Below are 18,597 nucleotides of genomic sequence, written 5' to 3' on the forward strand. Positions count from 1 at the left end.
GTTAATTTCTGAGCACGAATTTAAGGAGAACATGAAGCTTGAGGCAGTGAACCCCCTTCTCCCTGAGGAAGTGTGTGTTGCTACCATCACTGCAGTGAGAGGCTCCTACCTGTGGCTCCAGCTGGAGGGTGAGTACCGTCTCCAGAAGCCACTGTCCTTTGAGAGTTCTGTTTACTCCCGTAATGTGGCCTGTTAAACTTAATGGACTGGTTAAATAGGGATCTCCAGAGACTTGTATAATGCAAGACTCTAAGTGAAACATTTATTTTCCTGTCTTTGGCTTTCAAATTTCAAATTTTAGGAAATGAATATGAATAAAAATCTTTTACTACAGAGTCCCCCATTTTCTGGAAGGAGAAAATATAAGTCAAATATCATATATTTTGATCTGATCAAGGACCTGCTTTTTTATCTTGCTGCCAAATAGACTTTGAGAAGGTACCTACTGTTTCTGACCTGTAGAATTGGCATTTAATGCAGATGTCAAGGATAATATTGAATGTAGACTTTTATTCAATCCTTGTTCATCAACTTACCAAATCACTTTCTGATTTGAATTCACTGTTTTTCTTTTCTGGCTTATTCCCAAAGTACCAGAACTAATGTTCTCATTGAGTACAATTGTCACTTTTGCCACTTGGTTTCCATATTTATCTGAAGTGACTGTGATACTTTTTTTTTTTTTTTTTTTTTTGAGACGGAGTTTTGCTCTTGTCACCCAGGCTGGAGTGCAATGGCGCGATCTCGGCTCACCGCAACCTCCGCCTCCTGGGTTCAGGCAATTCTCCTGCCTCAGCCTGCTGAGTAGCTGGGATTACAGGCACGCACCACCATGCCCAGCTAATTTTTTATATTTTTAGTAGAAACGGGGTTTCACCATGTTGACCAGGTTGGTCTCGATCTCTCGACCTTGTGATCCACCCGCCTCGGCCTCCCAAAGTGCTGGGATTACAGGCTTGAGCCACTGCGCCCGGCCGACTGTGATATTTATTAACCATCTGAATGATACCAGTGGTAGTTCCAGTTTCTTATTTCCTATTCCCTAGCTTAAGTGTTACCCTGTATGTTCACTACCCATTTTGGTCCTATTATTACAGTTTTACATGGGAGACAGTTTACTTTTTTTTAATAATGTTTATCATACATGAAAATGTATGACTTCTGTGTCAAGAAACTTGTGTCTGCGTAGAATATTATCTAGGAAATAGTTTATGAAGAAGGTTATTTAATGGTCTAAAAAAAAGTATGTGTCTGGAATCAACCCAAATGCCCCATCGATAGACTGGACAGGGAAAATGTGGCACATATATACCACAGAATATTATGCAGCCATCAAAAACGATGAGTTCATGTTCTTTGTAGGGACATGGATGAACCTGGAAACCATCATTCTCAGCAAACTGACACAAGAACAGAAAATCAAACACCACATGTTCTCACTCATAGGCAGGTGTTGAACAGTGAGCCCACATGGACACAGGGAGGGGAGCATCACACACTGGGATCTGTTGGGGGGAATAGAGGAGGGACAGTGGGGGGTGGGGAGTGGGGAGTTGGGGAGAGATAGCATGGGGAGAAATGCCAGATATAGGTGATAGGGAGCAAGGCAGCAAATCATACTGCCATGTGTGTACCTATGCAACAATCTTGCATGTTCTTCACATGTACCCCAAAACCTAAAATGCAATAAAAAAAAAAAAAGAAAGAAAAGAAAAGAAAATACTTAAATGAAGGAATGTGATTATGCTCCAATCAAAAAAATAAAAAAGGATGTATGTATTTTTTTTTTAATCTAAACAGGTTCTAAGAAGCCTATACCTGAATGTATTGTGAGTGTGGAGTCCATGGATATATTTCCTTTGGGCTGGTGTGAAACCAACGGCCACCCCCTCAGCACTCCTCGCCGAGCACGAGGTATCTATTTCTGGGTTAGAGGATTGATTGTTTAATAATCTTTTGTGTGGCTGTTACCAATTAAAACTAATCTAGACATTTCAGAGAAAAACAAAATGACATTCTGGTTATCTGTTCCTGTATAGGAAATTATTTATTGTAACAAATATTTAATACCTTATAGTTTCTGTGGATCAGAAATTTGGGTGCAACTTAAGTGGGTCCTCTGGATCTGAGTCTCTCATGGGCTGGGCTCAAGGCATCAGGGCTCAAGTCGTCTCAAGGCTCAATGTGGGAGGATCTGCTCCCAGGTTTATACGCAGGTGATTATTGGCAAATGTCTTAGTGCATTCTAGCTCCTGTAACAAAATACCGTACACTGGGAAGTTTATAAATAACAGAAATTACTCACAGTTCTAGAGACCAGGAAGCCCAAGATCCAGGTGTCGGCAGATTCAGTGTCTGGTGAGGGCACATTTCCTGGTCCATAGTTAACACCTTCTTATTGTGTCCTCATATGGTAGAAGGGATTACTAGACCCAAAAAGCTAGTAATTGAGATTATGAGAGCACTAATCCAATCATGAGGGCTCTACCCTTCTGACCTTCCCTTCTTTTTTTTTTTTTTTTTTTTTTGGAGACAGAGTCTTGCTCTGTTGCCAGGTGCCAGGCTGGAGTGCAGTGGCGCAATCTTGGCTCACTGCAATCTCTGCCTCTCAGGTTCAAGCAATTCTCCTGCCTCAGCCTCCCGGGTAGCTGGGACTATAGGCACACTCCACCATGCCCAGCTAATTTTTTTTTTTAATTTTTAGTAGTGACAGGGTTTCACCGTGTTGGCCAGGAAGGTCTCGATCTTGTGACCTTGTGATCCGCCCGCCTCGGCCTCCCAAAGTGTGGGGATTACAGGCTTGAGCCACTGTGTCCGGGCTGACCTTCCCTTCTTCACCTTCCAGAGGCCTCTCCTTCTCATACCAGCACATTGGTGGATGAGTTTCAATATGAATTTTGGAGAGTACACACATTCAGACCATAGCAGCAAAAATGCATATTCTTGTGGGCTGTTGGACTGAGGCCCTGAGTTCCTTGCTGGATGTTGGCTGGAGCCTTCCTTTAGTTCCTTGCCACATGGGCCTCTTCATAAGGCAGCTCACAACATGGCACCTGGCTTCTATTACAGTGAGGAGGCAAAAGAGCAAGAGAGGTTGAGGAAGATGGAAGCCAGAGTCTCTGCAACCTAATCTCAAAAGCAGCAACCCGTTTTCCCCCTTTGTAAACAGCTTTATTGAGATATAATTGATATACCAACTATCACCACAGTCAGATTGAGAACATTTTCATCATTTTAGAAAGAAACCTTATACCCATTAGCAGTCAATCCCCACCCCTAGCATCCACACATTCACTTTCTGTCTCCATAGATTTGCCTATCCTAGACATTTCATATAAATGGGATCATATAATGCATGGTCTTGTGTGACTGGCTTCTTTCCCTTAGCATACTACTCTCAGAGTTTATCCATGTTGTAGTGTGTATCCATTCCTTATTCCTTTATATAGCTGAAGAATATTCCATGCTATAAGTATAACACATTTTGTTTATCTATTTGGTTATTTTAATTGTTTCCACTTTTTGACTATTAAGAATAAGTTTTATAGTGTTCTCCGGTGCTTTTCTCTGTGAGTTTTATAGTTTTAACCCTTAACATTTCCATTTAGATCTTTGGTCCCCTTTGGGTTAAGTTTTATACATGATATGAGGCAGAGGTCCCCAACCCCTGGGCCATGGACCACTGCTGATCCTATGGCCTGTTAGGAACTGGGCGACACAGCAGGAGGTGAGTGACAGGCAAATGAGCATTAGTGCCTGAGCTCCACCTCCTGTCAGATCGGGGCGGGGGGTGGGCATTAGATTCTCATAGGAGCGTGTACCTTATTGTGAACTGTGCATGCAAAGGATCTAGGTTGCATGCTCCTTATGAGAATCTAATGCCTGATGTTTTGAGGTGGAACAGTTTAATCCTGAAACCACCCCCAACCCCCTGGTCCATGGAAAAATTATTTTCCATGAAGCCAGTCCCTGTTGCCAAAGAGGTTGCGGACCGCTGATGCAAGGTTAGGGTCCAACTTCATTCATGTGGATATTCAGCTTTCCCAACACTTACTGATCCAGGGAGCCTTGAAAATATTATTTTTGCTCTTTGTATAAAGACTCCTACCAAGAAAATTTGCCTCAGTCTAGATATTCAGACATAGCATTAATTTATAGTTGTATATATATATATATGTATATATACACACACACACACACACACACACACACACACGTAGACACACACACACAGAACCAGGTTTTAAATATGGTAATGTAACCTTGATACACATCTAAATTTTCCTTTTCCTTTTGCTTTTGCTTTTTCTTGGCACTTATATATTTTTTTCCTTCTACAGTACATAAACAGAGGAAAATTGCAGTGGTTCAGCCAGAAAAACAGTAAGTAATGTAATAACATGTCTGAACAGTTGACATTTATAAGTTAGAATATCTAGAAAAAGAAATAACTATTTTAGAGGTATATTTCCTCATTTTCTCAGACAGAAGCATAATTTTTTAATTTAACATTTGATCATTTGTATACTTCTCCTTGCAGTATATACATTTTCTAAAATGGCATTATATACAAAAGAGTAAAATGCATTCTCAAGATGGTCTCTAAATTGAAAGAGCCTTAAGGTAGTTGAGTAAAAGAAAATAAGAGTCCTAATGCTGGTATTCATTAAGGGAGAGCAAAATTGTAAATTAGGATATGAATTGTCACAGTGGAAAAAAAATAAGCTTGGGATAGAAGACAACTCTAAAAGAAAAGACACATTCAAAAGGAGTGGCTTTGTGCCCATCAAGAAATTATTTGTTTGTAACATACCTGCACACACAGCTTTTGAGAAATAGTTAATTAGTAGTGTCTTCAAACCATAAAAGTACAAAGGTTTCTGTGTGCATATGTGTGTTTTAGAACATTGGGTGTTGAATTCTCTATTACTCTGCTGGGGCTGCCATACAAAATACCACAGACTGGGCAGCTTTAAACCAGTGGTCCCCAACATTTTTGGTACCAAGGACTACTTTTCGTGGAAGACAGTTTTTCCACAGACCAGGGTGGGGAATGGTTTTAAGATGAAACTCTTCCACCTCAGATCATCAGGCATTAGATTCTCATAAGGAGCATGCAACCTAGATCCCTCACATGCCCAGTTCACAATGGGGTTCACACTCCTATGAGAATCTAATGCTGCTGCTGATTTGACAGGAGGCGGAGCTCAGGCTGTAATGCTCCCTCACCTGCTCTGTGGCCTCATTCCTAACAGGCCATGGACGGGTACTGGTTCATGGCCTGGGGATTGGGGACCCCTGCTTTAAACCACAGAAATTATTTTCTCACGTTCTGGAGTCTGGGACATCTGAGATCAAAGTGCTAATGGATTTGGTTCCTGGTGAGAACCAAATGGTTCCAGCATTCTCCCTGGATGGCAGATGGCTGTCTTCTGGCTGTGTCCTTCCATGGTAGAAAGATCTCTTTCTCCCCTGACACCCCACAACCCTCTCTCTCTTTTTTTTTTGAGACGGAGTGTCGCTCTTGTTACCCAGTCTGGAGTGCAATGGCGCGATCTCGGCTCGCCGCAACCTCCGCCTCCTGGGTTCAGGCAATTCTCCTGCCTCAGCCTCCTGAGTAGCTGAGATTACAGGCACGCGCCACCATGCCCAGCTAATTCTTTGTATTTTTAGTAGAGACGGGGTTTCACCATGTTGACCCGGATGGTCTTGATCTCTTGACCTCGTGATCCACCCGCCTCGGCCTCCCAAAGTTCTGGGATTACAGGCGTGAGCCACTGCGCCCAGCCCCTCTCTTCTTACAAGGCTATCAATGCTATTGGCTTACAGCCTACCCTTACGACTTCATTTAATCTTAATTACCTCCCCCTATCTTCAAATACAGTTACACTGAGCACTAGGGCTTCAATATAAGAATCTGAGTAGGGGGAACAATTCTGTATATAGCAAATTCTATAACCTTTGTAACTATGTTGGTAATAAAACTAACAACAGAAGTAGAGAGAAAGGCCATAGGCATTTATCCCAGGTAGAGAAGTGAGATAACAATGAAAAAAAGACTGGTCTTGGATTTTCCTTGACTTAGTTGCCAAAACTGATCTAAAGCTTTAGTTAGGATGCATTCTAAAAGATAAATTAGGGCCAGGCATAGTGGCCCACGCCTGTAATCCCAGCACTTTGGGAGTCCAAGGTGGGTGGATCACAAGTTCAGGAGTTGAAGATCAGCCTGGTCATCATAGTGAAACCCTATCCCTACTAAAAATACAAAAATTAGCTGGGTATGGTGGCACATGCCTGTCATCCCAGCTCTCAGGAGGCTGAGGCAGGAGAATCACTTGAACCCAGGAGGCAGAGGTTGCAGTGAGCAGAGACCACGATTGCATTCTAGGCTGGGTGACAGAGTGAGACTCTGTCTAAAAAAAAAAAAAAAAAAAAAAAAAATTAGTCTTTTTCAGTGATTGCTACATACAAAATAAGTCTTTGGGTTTTTAAAAATAATATAATTTTTCTTTAATTTGAAAACCAATGGATAAAGAAAACAGAACCTATATAAAATATCTGTTCTTTGACTTGAAAAGTGAGTAGTTTGTTTGTGGTTTAAGCATCTCACAAGAAATTTTGTAATTTTTTGCCCAATGAATGAAGAGAAAATTTGAACATGTAGTATCACAGTGCTATTAAATAGACTGTCCATTGGCTTATTATGTCTTACATACAGTTTTAAAAGCAATTATTGCACTTTAAAAAAAAAAAGTATTATCAAAGGATTACCTTCTCTTATAGATTTTGCAGCATGCCACATTTGCTTTCTTCTTAGATTTCAAGGAAACTAACCCTCATACTTTACTCATCTTAAGGATTATCTCACTATTTTACTGTGTTTTCTTGTCCCAGAGTATCATCCTCGAGGACTGTCCACGAGGGCCTGAGGAATCAGGAGCTGAACTCCACAGAGTCAGGTATAAGCACATCATCTTACAGAAAAGAAGACTTAGTTTCTTTTAATAGACTATATCTGAAAATAACTTAAAACAGTACATTTGATTTATAGGATGTGACTTCATAGATGGGTCTCTTAATTGTGACTTTAGAGTTGTAACTGTCTAGGATATGTTTAATTTAATAATCATCTCTAAGCTGATGTTTCCATACATTTCTAATAATTGTAGCTGTTCTTCACTGATCACTCATTGTGTGCCAACGGCTCAGAAGGTCAATGTTATCATCCTTGACTTTAGCTAAAGAACCTGAAGTTTTCCAGGTAGTGTTCTTTCTTAAGCTAGGTGGTTGAGAGGTAGAGTTTTATTCTTTTTAAAGCCCTTTTTATGATATGCATACTTTGAATATAAATTTCACAATTTATGTTAAAAAAATTAATAAATAATGCACCAGTAAAAGAGATTGTCCCAGAGGCAATGCCTGATAATGAGAGAAAGATCTTTGCTGGGGGTTCAAGCTTTTGCTGAAAGATCTTGCTGGAGGTTTAGGGTTCTCTCTTGAACTGTTTTTTTTTTTTTTTTGAGACAGAGTCTCACTCTGTTGTCCAGGCTGGAGTGCAGTGGTGTGATCTAGGCTCACTGCAACCACTGCCTAGATTTGCAACCTCTGCATAGGTTCAAGCGATTCTCCTACCTCAGCCTCCTCAGTAGCTGGGATTACAGGCATGTGCCACCATGCCTGGCTTATTTTTGTATTTTTAGTAGAGATGGGTTTCACCCTGTTGGTCAGGCTGGTCTCAGACTCCTGACCTTGTGATCTGCCCACCTCGGCTTCCCAAGTGCTGGGATTACAGGCGTGAACTGCTACGCCTGGCCCTTAAACTATTCTTAACTTCCCTGTGCTGGTTATATAATGTTTAGCATCTTGGCTGTGTGTATTCTAACGCAGATTGGGTATTCACATGATATTTAGTAAATGCCTAGAAGAGAAATCAAAGCTCAGGCAGATCACACGGCTTATGAGTAGAAAGCCCAGAAACGAAACTGAAGTCTTTCACAAATTTGAAACCTGTACTTCCATCTCTTCTACCCATTGCCTTTTCATTACATCATTTGTACATAGAAGGTTAGGGCCGTGTAAGTCCTTGTTTTTGATGCATTGCTGGCCATTCGAATGCCTACTGAAATCACAGAATTTAAGACATTAATATCTTATACACAACCTCAGCCAAGTCCTTTTGGTTTGGGTTTCATCATAGGTCAGGTTCCCTGGGAAACGGAGTCTGAGACTCTGACATATGCATGCAGGAGTTTCACTGGGGAGTATTTTGGGGAACAGCTCCTTGCAAGGAGTAAAGGAAGTAGGATTGGGCAAAGAGATAAGTTGAACCATGATGCAGTTGCTTCATGGTTTCTTCTAGTTCCACTGAGAGCCCTGAAGCTCATCTAACCACTCAGAGCTGATCCCAATTCAGGTGTGGTGGCCACACTCTACTGACCAGTTATTGGAAGTAAGCCACTGTTCTCTCCCCACCCCACAAGGGACAAGATGGCCCTCTCCTGCTGAGAGAAGTACCCAGCTCCGGGCAGTTCCAGAATAGACTTAAAACTGAGGGCTGTACTCTGCCAGCATGCCAAGCAGCAGGGGCATGAGTGCCTTAATCCTGAAGAGAGGGATCTGGGTTGCAGGATTCAACTGAAAATGTGGGTACCAGCATACTGGCCACTGTGATAGACCATCCTCCTTTTTTTTTTTTTTTTGGAGACAGGGTCTTGCTGTGTCACTGTCACCCAGGCTGGAGTGCAGTGGTGTGATGTCAGCTCACTACAACCTCCATCTCCTGGGCTCAAGCCATCCTCCTACTTCAGCCTCCTGAGTAGCTGGGACTATAGGCACATGCCACCATGTGCAACTGATTTTTTTTTTTTGTAGAGATGGGAATTCACTATGTTACACAGGCTGGTCTCAAACTCCTGGACTCAGGTGATCCGCTCCCACTTCAGCCTCCCAAATTGCTGGGATTATGGGCATGAGCCACCACACCTGGCCATGAACATTCTGAATTAAGAGAGAACATTGGGCCGGGCATGGTGGCTCACGCGTTTAATACCAGCACTTTGGAAGGTCGAGGTGGGTGGATCATGAGGTCAGGAGATTGAAACCATCCTAGCCAACATGGTGAAACCCTGTCTCTACTAAAAATAAATATTAGCTGGGTGTGTGGCACATGCCTGTAATTCCAGCTACTCGGGAGGCTGAAACAGGAGAATCGCTTGAACCTGGGAGTCAAGAGTTTGCATTGAGTTAAGATGGCACCATTGCACTCTAGCCTGGTGGCAAAGTGAGACTCCATCTCAAAAAAAAAAAAAAAAAAAAGAACATTATGAACTGCAGGATCCTATCAACAATGGGCAGTATGCACATATCTTTCCTTGACATTGGATTAACAAGCATATCTATTAGAAGAGCTTCTCTGTGTTTTATAGCAGTGTTTTTTACAGCTTTTCAGAAACAAACAAACAAAAAAAAGCAGTGTTTTAGTGTCTTTGAATTTTAGAGATGTGGTTACAGCATACTTTTAGCTCTCTGAGCAATCTCAGAGATGGGAGAGCTCTTACAACATCAAAGGCTGCCAACATACTAGTTTGGTGGTTTTTTAGGAGACAAACTGTAATTCTAAATAATAATCAACAATTTCCATAAATATTCCAGGATAGATTATTGAATAGTTGGTTTTTGAAGACCTGGAAAAGAAATCATTGATCATCCAGAATCTTCATGTGTTCTTGAAATATACCCTCCACTTTATTGATCGAAGAAGACATGGTTCTATCAATTTTGCAGTAACCTAGGAACTAATTAGCATATAATTCAGGACGCTGTTTGAGTTCAGCAGAGTGAGAAGCTCTGTAAGTTATTTTAAGAGCATTCTCAGATAACATGTTAAGCGTCAAAATAAGTAATTCCAAACTTCGTCTTAATATAATGATACATGTGCTTGTTTTTTCCTCCTCAGTAGTTCAGCTTTGGAAACATGGGGTGGAGAATGACTGTTTTGAATATTTTGTTTCTCTTCATTTCCCAGTTATGATTAATGGAAAATATTGCTGTCCAAAGATATACTTCAACCACCGTTGCTTCTCAGGGCCATATCTTAACAAAGGAAGAATTGCTGAGCTGCCTCAATGTGTGGGACCTGGGAACTGTGTTCTAGTCCTTAGAGAGGTAAGGTTCTGGCCTAGAACAGAATAACTTGGAAATTTCACAGCATTCTGCTAGGGTCATTTCTGCAGGGAGCCACATGCCATAGATGTGACAGTTCTAGGTTTTATCAAAAGTGACTAACTTTCCTCATGTTTTGGATAGTGAAGAGGGCATGTAATTATTTTTACTCCCTAGGAAACATTCACATAAACAGTTCCTCACAAAGCAGGTTCACCTGGGTCAGGGTAGAAAGGTCTTCTCTCAGAGAGCCAAGAGAACTGTGCAAAAGAGAACTGTGAGTCTATGACTGAGAGGCTGTGTGGCATTAACCTAGCAGCCGTGATAAAGCTGCACATCTGCCGGGCTTTCTGTGCTTCCCAGCCAGGGTGATATACTGCAAGTAATAGATAAGAGACCTTTCAGCCATCAGGGTGGCAAGTCAGGGTCTGGGGAAGCCAGAGCCTCTGGACCAGACTCCTTTAGCCACAAGAAGGCTCAGCTGTCTGCACAGTGGTCCAAACAAATATAATTTTCTGTGTGTACCATGGCTGGGAAAGCATTTGAAAGCATATTCTGGAGCAATTTGAAAATCATGGTGCTGCCGGGCGCGGTGGCTCAAGCCTGTAATCCCAGCACTTTGGGAGGCCGAGGCGGGTGGATCACGAGGTCGAGAGATCGAGACCATCCAGGTCAACATGGTGAAACCCCGTCTCTACTAAAAATAAAAAAAAACTAGCTGGGCGTGGTGGCGCATGCCTGTAATCCCAGCTACTCAGGAGGCTGAGGCAGGAGAATTGCCTGAGCCCAGGAGGCGGAGGTTGTGGTGAGCCGAGATCGCGCCATTGCACTCCAGCCTGGGTAACAAGAGCGAAACTCCGTCTCAAAAAAAAAAAAAAGGAAAATCATGGTGCTTTTTTTTTTTTGACCGTAACATTTTGAAAATGTTGAAGAGGATCTGGTTACCCTCTTATTTGCATCTTTGGGTGTCTGTCATATTTCTGATATTATTATTTTGTTAACATTTGTTAATTCATGATAGCTAATGAGCTATAAATAAATAAACAAACAAATAAAACATTTGTTAATTCATGTGACTAGAATTAACTTTCTAAGTGACCTTAACATTTTAAGAGAGAGATGACAAAATTCTAATGGTCTGCTTTTCTCCTTCCCAATCTGTGCTTCTGCTTTAAAACTGAGCTCAGGTCCTCACTTTACTTATCAATGCAGCCTACAAACCCAGCCGTGTCCTTCGGGAGCTCCAGCTGGACAAAGACTCTGTGTGGCATGGATGTGGGGAAGTCCTAAAAGCCAAGTAAGTAGACTACTTGTCTTTTACTTGTCTTTAAAAATTTACAGAACCAGCCGGGCACGGTGGCTCACACCTGTAATTCCACCACTTTGGGAGGTTTAGGCGGGCGAATCACAAGGTCAGGAATTCGAGACCAGCCTGGCCAACATGGTGAAACCCTGTCTCTACTAAAAATACAAAAATCAGCCAAGCACGGTGGCACATGCCTGTAATCCCAGTTACTTGGGAGGCTGCGGTAGGAGAATCACTTGAACCCGAGAGGCGAAGGTTACAGAGAACAGAGATCATGCCACTGCACTCCAGCCTGGGTGACAATGCGAGACTCTGTCTCAAAATAAATAAATAAATAAATTCACAGAATCAGTTCTGTGGATAATTACCAGAAGCCTTATGTTTCTTTAGGCAGGGCTTTTTCAGCTATTTGTGGTGAAAGGCCAGACTTTTCTTTCTTTTTTATATTTCCATTCTTTCATGAATCAATACATTTATAAGATATGATACAGTGAATTATAAGAAATACAAAATTTAAGGCTGGGTGTGGTGGCTCACACCTGTAATTCTAGTACTCTGGGAGGCTGAGGTGGGTGGATCACCTGAGGTCAGGAGTTCAAGACCAGCCTAGGTGACATGGTGAAACCTTGTCTCTACTGAAAATACAAAAATTAGCCAGGCATGGTGGCAGGCACCTATAATCCCATCTACTTGGGAGGCTTAGGTAGGAGAATTGCTTAAACCTAGGAAGTGGAGATTGCAGTGAGCCAAGATCATGCCATTGCACTCCAGCCTGGGTGGCAGGAGTTTGAAATTTGAAAACCTTAATTTAGGAACTTGGAACTTAATTTTGCTAATTTAAATAACTCAACTTTTAGTTGTCATAGCTTACCAGATTTAATTTGATTTAAGTTCAATATGCAGAACTTCCTTGTTGTTTTCAGGGTCTTCAAATTATAAAGGACATAGAATATTCCAAGAAGCAAAAATATTTTTTAGGTATGTTAGTATGTTTGATTTTTCTCTGGGTAATCATTAGCCCAATTCATTTGGCATCTGATATCTTCTAATGGCAGATATAAAGGAAAGAGTTATCGGGCTACTGTTGAGATAGTGAAAACAGCAGATCGGGTGACTGAATTCTGCCGGCAAACCTGTATCAAACTGGAATGCTGTCCTAACCTCTTCGGTCCACGGATGGTTCTGGATAAGTGTTCTGAGAACTGTTCTGTACTTACAAAGACCAAATACAGTGAGTCATGTTTTTCCAATGTGTTAACTATAGCAGCTGACCATATCTTGTATCTTGGAAAGTTTTTTACTTTACAGATAACTCATATATAGTAGAGGCACAAAAATCTTCTGTAAAGGGTCAGATGAGAAGTATTTCATGCTGTGAGTTGTATGCTTTCTATAACATATTCTTTTTTGTTGTGTTGTTTTTTCATTTTTTTAAGAACCCTTTTGGCTGGGCTCAGTGACTCGTGCCTGTAATCACAGCACTGTGGGAGCTGGGATCCAAGGTGGGTGGATCGCTTGAGGTCAGGAGTTTGAGACCAGTCTGGCTAACATGATGTAACCTCATCTCTACTGAAAATACCAAAATTAGCTGGGTATGATGGCCCATGCCTGTAATTCCAGCTACTCTGGAGGCGAAAGTGGTTCAATCACTTGAACCTGGGAGATGAAGGTTGCAGTGAGCCAAGATCACACCACTGCACTCCAGCCTGGGTGACAGAGTGAGACTCTGTCTCAACAACAACCAAAAAGAACCCTTTTTAAAATGTAGGGGTCAGCCAGGCACAGTGGCTTACGCCTGTAATCCCAGCACTTTGGGAGTCCAAGGCAGGCAGATCACTAGGTCAGTAGTTCGAAACCAGCCTGGCCAATATGGTGAAATCCCATCTCTACTAAAAAATACAAAAATTAGCCAGGTGTGGGGGTGCATGCCTGTAGTCCCAGCTACCTGGGAGGCTGAGACAGGAGAATCACTTGAACCCGGGAGACAGACGTTGCAGTGAGCCGAGATAGTATCACTGCACTCTAGCCTGGGTGACAGAACAAGCCTCCGTCTCAGGAAAAAAAAAAATGTAAGGGTCACTTTTGGCTTGGGGGCTATACCAAAACAGGTCCTGGGCCAGAGTTGGTCCATAATGTGCCAACTTTTATATATAGCATGTATCTAAATTGGTTATTGTATCTAACAGGAACTTTCATATAGCGTATATCTAAATTAGTCATTTTATCTAACACGATATGTAATTCATTCATACAATCTATAAGTGTTTATGTCGTGCTTATTGTGTCTTTCTGCTGTTCTAGCACTGGGATACAATAAAGAAAACAAATTCCATCCTCAGTGAGTTTACCTTTAATGTGGGAGACAGATAAGGAACAAGGGAAGAAATTTAGAGAGAGAAGTATTGTGGGGAACAGTGAAGCAAGGTGGGGAAGCAAAGAAGGAGAGTGAGGAAGAGTGGGAGGTAGGGTGCTGTTTATGCAAGGGGTCAGGGAAGTCTTTCCACAGGTAACACCTTGAAGGAAACAAGAGCCAGCAGTACAGACAGCTGGGTGGGAGTGTTCTGGGAAGGGGGCATCAAGGGCACAGGCTTGAGGCAGGAGCTTGCTTAGTGTCTTTGGAGAGCAGCAAAGAAGCCACAGTAGTTGGGGAGGTGGAAATAGGAGAGGAGGTAGTTGCAGCCTCACCTTGAACTGTCGTAGCACCTGTTCCCTGTCCTTGCTTATCTTCTCCTTTGTGAAACTGGGGCAGGAGTCATATAGGATGAAATTTACAATTTGAAGACTTGTCAGGGCATTGCCACCCAAACGCAGAATTCTGATCCTATCTTTCCTTAAATCCTACAAGCCCTGATGTCACTTGGGAGAATGAGTATGGAAGAGGATCTTTACCTTGTTAAAATTGAAAGATCTTTTAGGGATCTGTGCCTCTGAAACTATAGTGAGTGCATGCAGATCCCTAAAGGATCTTGTTAAAATGGAGATTCTGATGTATTAGGTCTGTGGGTATCTGGGTCCTGAGTATGTCTGCATTTCCAACAAGCTCCCAGATGCCACTGATGCTGCTAATCCAAGGTCCATACTTAGCACGAGAAGCTTTCTAATCAGTATTTGAATTACAAAATCATGTAAGTCTAACCTTCTAGTTTCTATTTATATTTATTGGATTATAAACTCCTTAAGGGTAGGAATTATCTTGGCCTCTTTGTATCAGATTCAGCACTTAGTTTAGGAAACTGCAATTATTAGGAGCTGAGTGAAAAATACTGTTAAGTACATGTATAAGTACACTACTATGAAAGAAATATGTGGAAGGAAGGTACGTAGCTTTTATTATGCTTTTTGTTAAATTACTAATTTCAAATTAGTAATTTGAATGATGTCAAATGGATTCCTATCCTTTAGAAATTTTCAATTTTTTTCATAAAATTATATTTTGATATTACTTTAATATATTAATGTTACTCATATATAACTCAGAGCTAGAATATGTGTGTTTCATTTCTGGAATGTATATTCTAAAATTTCTGTGAAAATGTAGAGGTTCTAAAATAGCTGAAACAATTTGGAAAAGAGAATACAGTTGGAAGACTTAGTCTCTCTCTTTTTTTAACCATAAAGTTGTAATAATCAAAACTGTGGCATTAAAAAATTGTCAAATAGAACAATGGGACAGACCACAGAGTCCAGAAATAGAGCCAAACTTAACATGGTTAAATGATTTCCAACAAGAGAGAAGGAAATTTAATGGAGAAAGGAAATTCTTTTTAACAGATACCACTGATAACAACCAGATATCCAAATAAGGGGGAAAACATAGAATAAAACATAACTCGTTGGATCCTACCTCATAGCATACACAAAAATTAATTCAAGATGTATTATAGACTTAATGTAATAGCTAAAACTATAAGACTTCTAGAAAAAAAAGGAAATATCCTCAAGATCTTGGGATAGTGAAAGATTTCTTAGAGCGGACCCAGAAATACACTAACATAAAGGAAAAAGTTAAAAAATAAGACATCACCAAAATTAAAAATTTTTGTTCTTTAAATAATGCCATTCTTTAAAAAAAAAAAAAAAAAGGAAGACAAGCCACAATTTTGGAGAAATATTCTTAATGCATATATCCAACAAAAAAATTCTCTCCAGAATATATTAAGAATTCCCACAACTCAGTAATAGAAAGAGAAGTTTTGAAACTAGTAGTTGCATGACATTGTGAGTATTCTAAATACCTCTGAATTGTATACTTTAAAATGCTTAATTCATGTTATGTGAATTATATTTCAAAAAAACATTTTAAACAGAATTTTAAAAAATGAATGAAAGGCTTGAACATAAACTTAATGAAAGCAGATATACAAATGGCTGATAAGCTCATGAAAAAGTACATAGTATTATTAGTCATCAGGGAAAATAAATGAAAGTCAAAGCTACAGTGAGAAATTACTACATGCCCGCTAGTTACCACATGTTGGTAAAGATGTAGAGCAACTAGATCTCTCATGCATTGTTGGTGGGAGTGTAAAATTATATATCCATTTTGGAAACCTGTTTGGTAGTTTGTTTAAAAGTTAATCATACCCTATGATCCAGCAATTTCATTCCTAGTTATTTATTTGAGGAAATGAAAACATGCCCATTAAAAGCCATGTATAGGAATGTTCATTGCAACTTAATTAATGATCATCAAAACCTGGAAGCAGCCAAGTGCCTATCAGCAGAAGAATGGGTAAACTGGTACATTCATACAGTGGATTGCTATTCAAGGTAAAGGAATGAACTACTTATACACGACTCAAAAACATTATGCCTAGTAGAATAAGGAACACACCAAAAGGTGCTTACTGTGCAGTTCCATAGAGGCAAAGCTAATCTACAGTGATAATGTTTAGAATAGTGGTTGATGGCTTCTAGTAAGGGGCACTGACTGGGAAGGGACCATGGGAACTTTCTGGGTTGAAGATGTTCTGTATACTTTGATATGGGGGGATCATTCAGGTTTATGCATCTGTCAGTAATTTAAGTCAAACTGTGCAGTTCAGATCTGTTTATTCCACTGTATGGAATTAAACCTCAATCAAATACAATGTGCCTGGTTTTTGCTATGCTAGTAAAATCTCTTGTGGTTTTGAAGTACACAGAAATAATGAAGCTACTTCATTTTTCTTTGTCATCCCCATTTAGCACACTATTATGGAAAGAAGAAAAATAAAAGAATTGGGAGGCCACCTGGTGGTCATAGTAACTTAGCTTGTGCCCTGAAAAAAGCCAGTAAGAGGAGAAAGAGGCGGAAAAATGTTTTTGTTCATAAGAAGAAACGCTCCTCTGCATCTGTTGATAATACCCCAGTGGGCTCTCCCCAGGTATGAGATCTGTGATGTGCCTATAATGTCTTGAAGCCAAGTGACCACTGCTTTATAGTATGGACACAGAATACCTGCAGGTCTTTCTAACTCAGACCTCTGGCCAACAGAAGATGGTTTTGTGTCCCAGGAACTGGTTTGTCCTGAATTGCTTTTCTTTCTTTCCTTTTTTTTTTTTTAATTATATGAAACCTGAGATTGATGTCCTGAATTTCAATGAGACTTGTCTCCTTTTCCTGCAGGGAAGTGGGGGTGAAGATGAGGATGACCCAGATGAAGGGGATGATGATTCCCTAAGTGAAGGCAGTACATCTGAGCAGCAGGATGAGTTACAGGAAGAATCAGAAATGTCAGAAAAAAAGTCATGCTCCTCCTCACCCACCCAAAGTGAGATGTCCACATCGCTGCCTCCAGATAGACAAAGGAGAAAAAGGGAGCTTCGCACCTTTTCATTTTCTGATGATGAAAATAAACCTCCTTCACCAAAGGTACCATTTAAAAAATAGTTTCTTTTTCATTTCTTTCTCTCTAGATTTTCCCTCTGGAATATGGTTATTAATGATATTGGCATTCTACTTCTTTCAATACAAACTTATGTAGAATTTCCAGGATCTCTTGTAAAGTGATCCCAAATGCATTGATTTACATGTGTTTCAAGGATTAGTTGAGGTCACCTACTTATAGGGGAGAAGTCTGCCCTAGAGTAGCTGCTTGTTTTAACTAAAGCAAACAAAAAAAATGCTCCGTGGCTAGCTTATTTTTAGCTTGTCATTTAGTTTTGGAAAAACTGTCTTTTTAATATTTTTCATAATATATATGATTTGTAGAAAAAGAATTATCCTTTTGATTCTGGGTAAGCCATTTGGTTTAGTGTATTTACTATATACATATGAACATTATATAACATATATACAACACTAAGGAACAGGAATTAAGTTAGTGTTCTATTTTTCTTTGTTAAATTGTCCAAATTATCTATGCTGAAACTTGGAAATTAATTCCCATTGATATTTTGTATTATAAAAGGCAAACATTTCCTGAGCACCTAATGCATGTGGGTCTTTGCCGTCTTTGCTGGGAGAAATCATGTCCTAAGACCACTTTAAATCATGTCTTGAAAAATTATACATTTATGTGGAGAGACTGTTTTAGAATAAAATAGCCTTACACCTTTTGGTTTGATTGTGTTGTGGGGAATGAAGGAAATAAGGATTGAAGTTGCTGAAAGGCTTCACCTGGACAGTAACCCCTTGAAGTGGAGTGTGGCAGACGTTGTGCGGTTCATCAGATCCACTGACTGTGCTCCATTAGCAAGAATATTCCTAGACCAGGTAACCACAGATCCCTATAGTTTTTAGTCATGTCTCTTTAGCAAAGAATTATGGATATAATAGTCAACAATTTATTTACAAGTTTTAGGAAAAATGTTTTGATCCAAAAGAAAAGAATGTGTTAATTCCATTTTTAGAGGTCAAAAGATAATAAAAAGTTATTTATCAGATTTGCTGCATAGTTGAAACAGATTATCATTGCATTCCAATTTTTCCTAGGAATTTTATTCCATCCATCCAGTATCAAGTATACCATGCTTAATTGACCTCATCTTTTCAAAAATAATGATTTGCTTGGTTTTTTTTGTTTTTGTTTTTTTTCGAGACAGAGTTTCGCTCTTGTTACCCAGGCTGGAGTGCAATGGCGTGATCTCGGCTCACCGCAACCTCCGCCTCCTGGGTTCAGGCAATTCTCCTGTCTCAGCCTCCTGAG

General features: G+C 40.3%; 1 protein-coding gene across 19 annotated transcripts in view; it reads left to right on the top strand.

The window, feature by feature from the left end:
- The window catches only part of SFMBT1 (Scm like with four mbt domains 1), a 158,200-nt gene that overhangs the window by 133,558 nt on the left and 6,045 nt on the right, over positions 1–18,597 (top strand). For all 19 annotated transcript variants that reach the window (XM_074403682.1, XM_074403696.1, XM_074403683.1 and 16 more), the window contains 10 exons: positions 2–128; positions 1,801–1,914; positions 4,341–4,383; positions 6,895–6,959; positions 10,025–10,164; positions 11,349–11,458; positions 12,523–12,698; positions 16,655–16,833; positions 17,076–17,321; positions 18,036–18,164. In XM_074403682.1, coding sequence (XP_074259783.1) covers positions 2–128; positions 1,801–1,914; positions 4,341–4,383; positions 6,895–6,959; positions 10,025–10,164; positions 11,349–11,458; positions 12,523–12,698; positions 16,655–16,833; positions 17,076–17,321; positions 18,036–18,164 — 1,329 coding nt within the window. The remainder of the gene's footprint in view (position 1; positions 129–1,800; positions 1,915–4,340; positions 4,384–6,894; positions 6,960–10,024; positions 10,165–11,348; positions 11,459–12,522; positions 12,699–16,654; positions 16,834–17,075; positions 17,322–18,035; positions 18,165–18,597) is intronic.

This window comes from Saimiri boliviensis, chromosome 8, assembly GCF_048565385.1.
Source record: "Saimiri boliviensis isolate mSaiBol1 chromosome 8, mSaiBol1.pri, whole genome shotgun sequence".
Taxonomy (NCBI): domain Eukaryota; kingdom Metazoa; phylum Chordata; class Mammalia; order Primates; family Cebidae; genus Saimiri; species Saimiri boliviensis.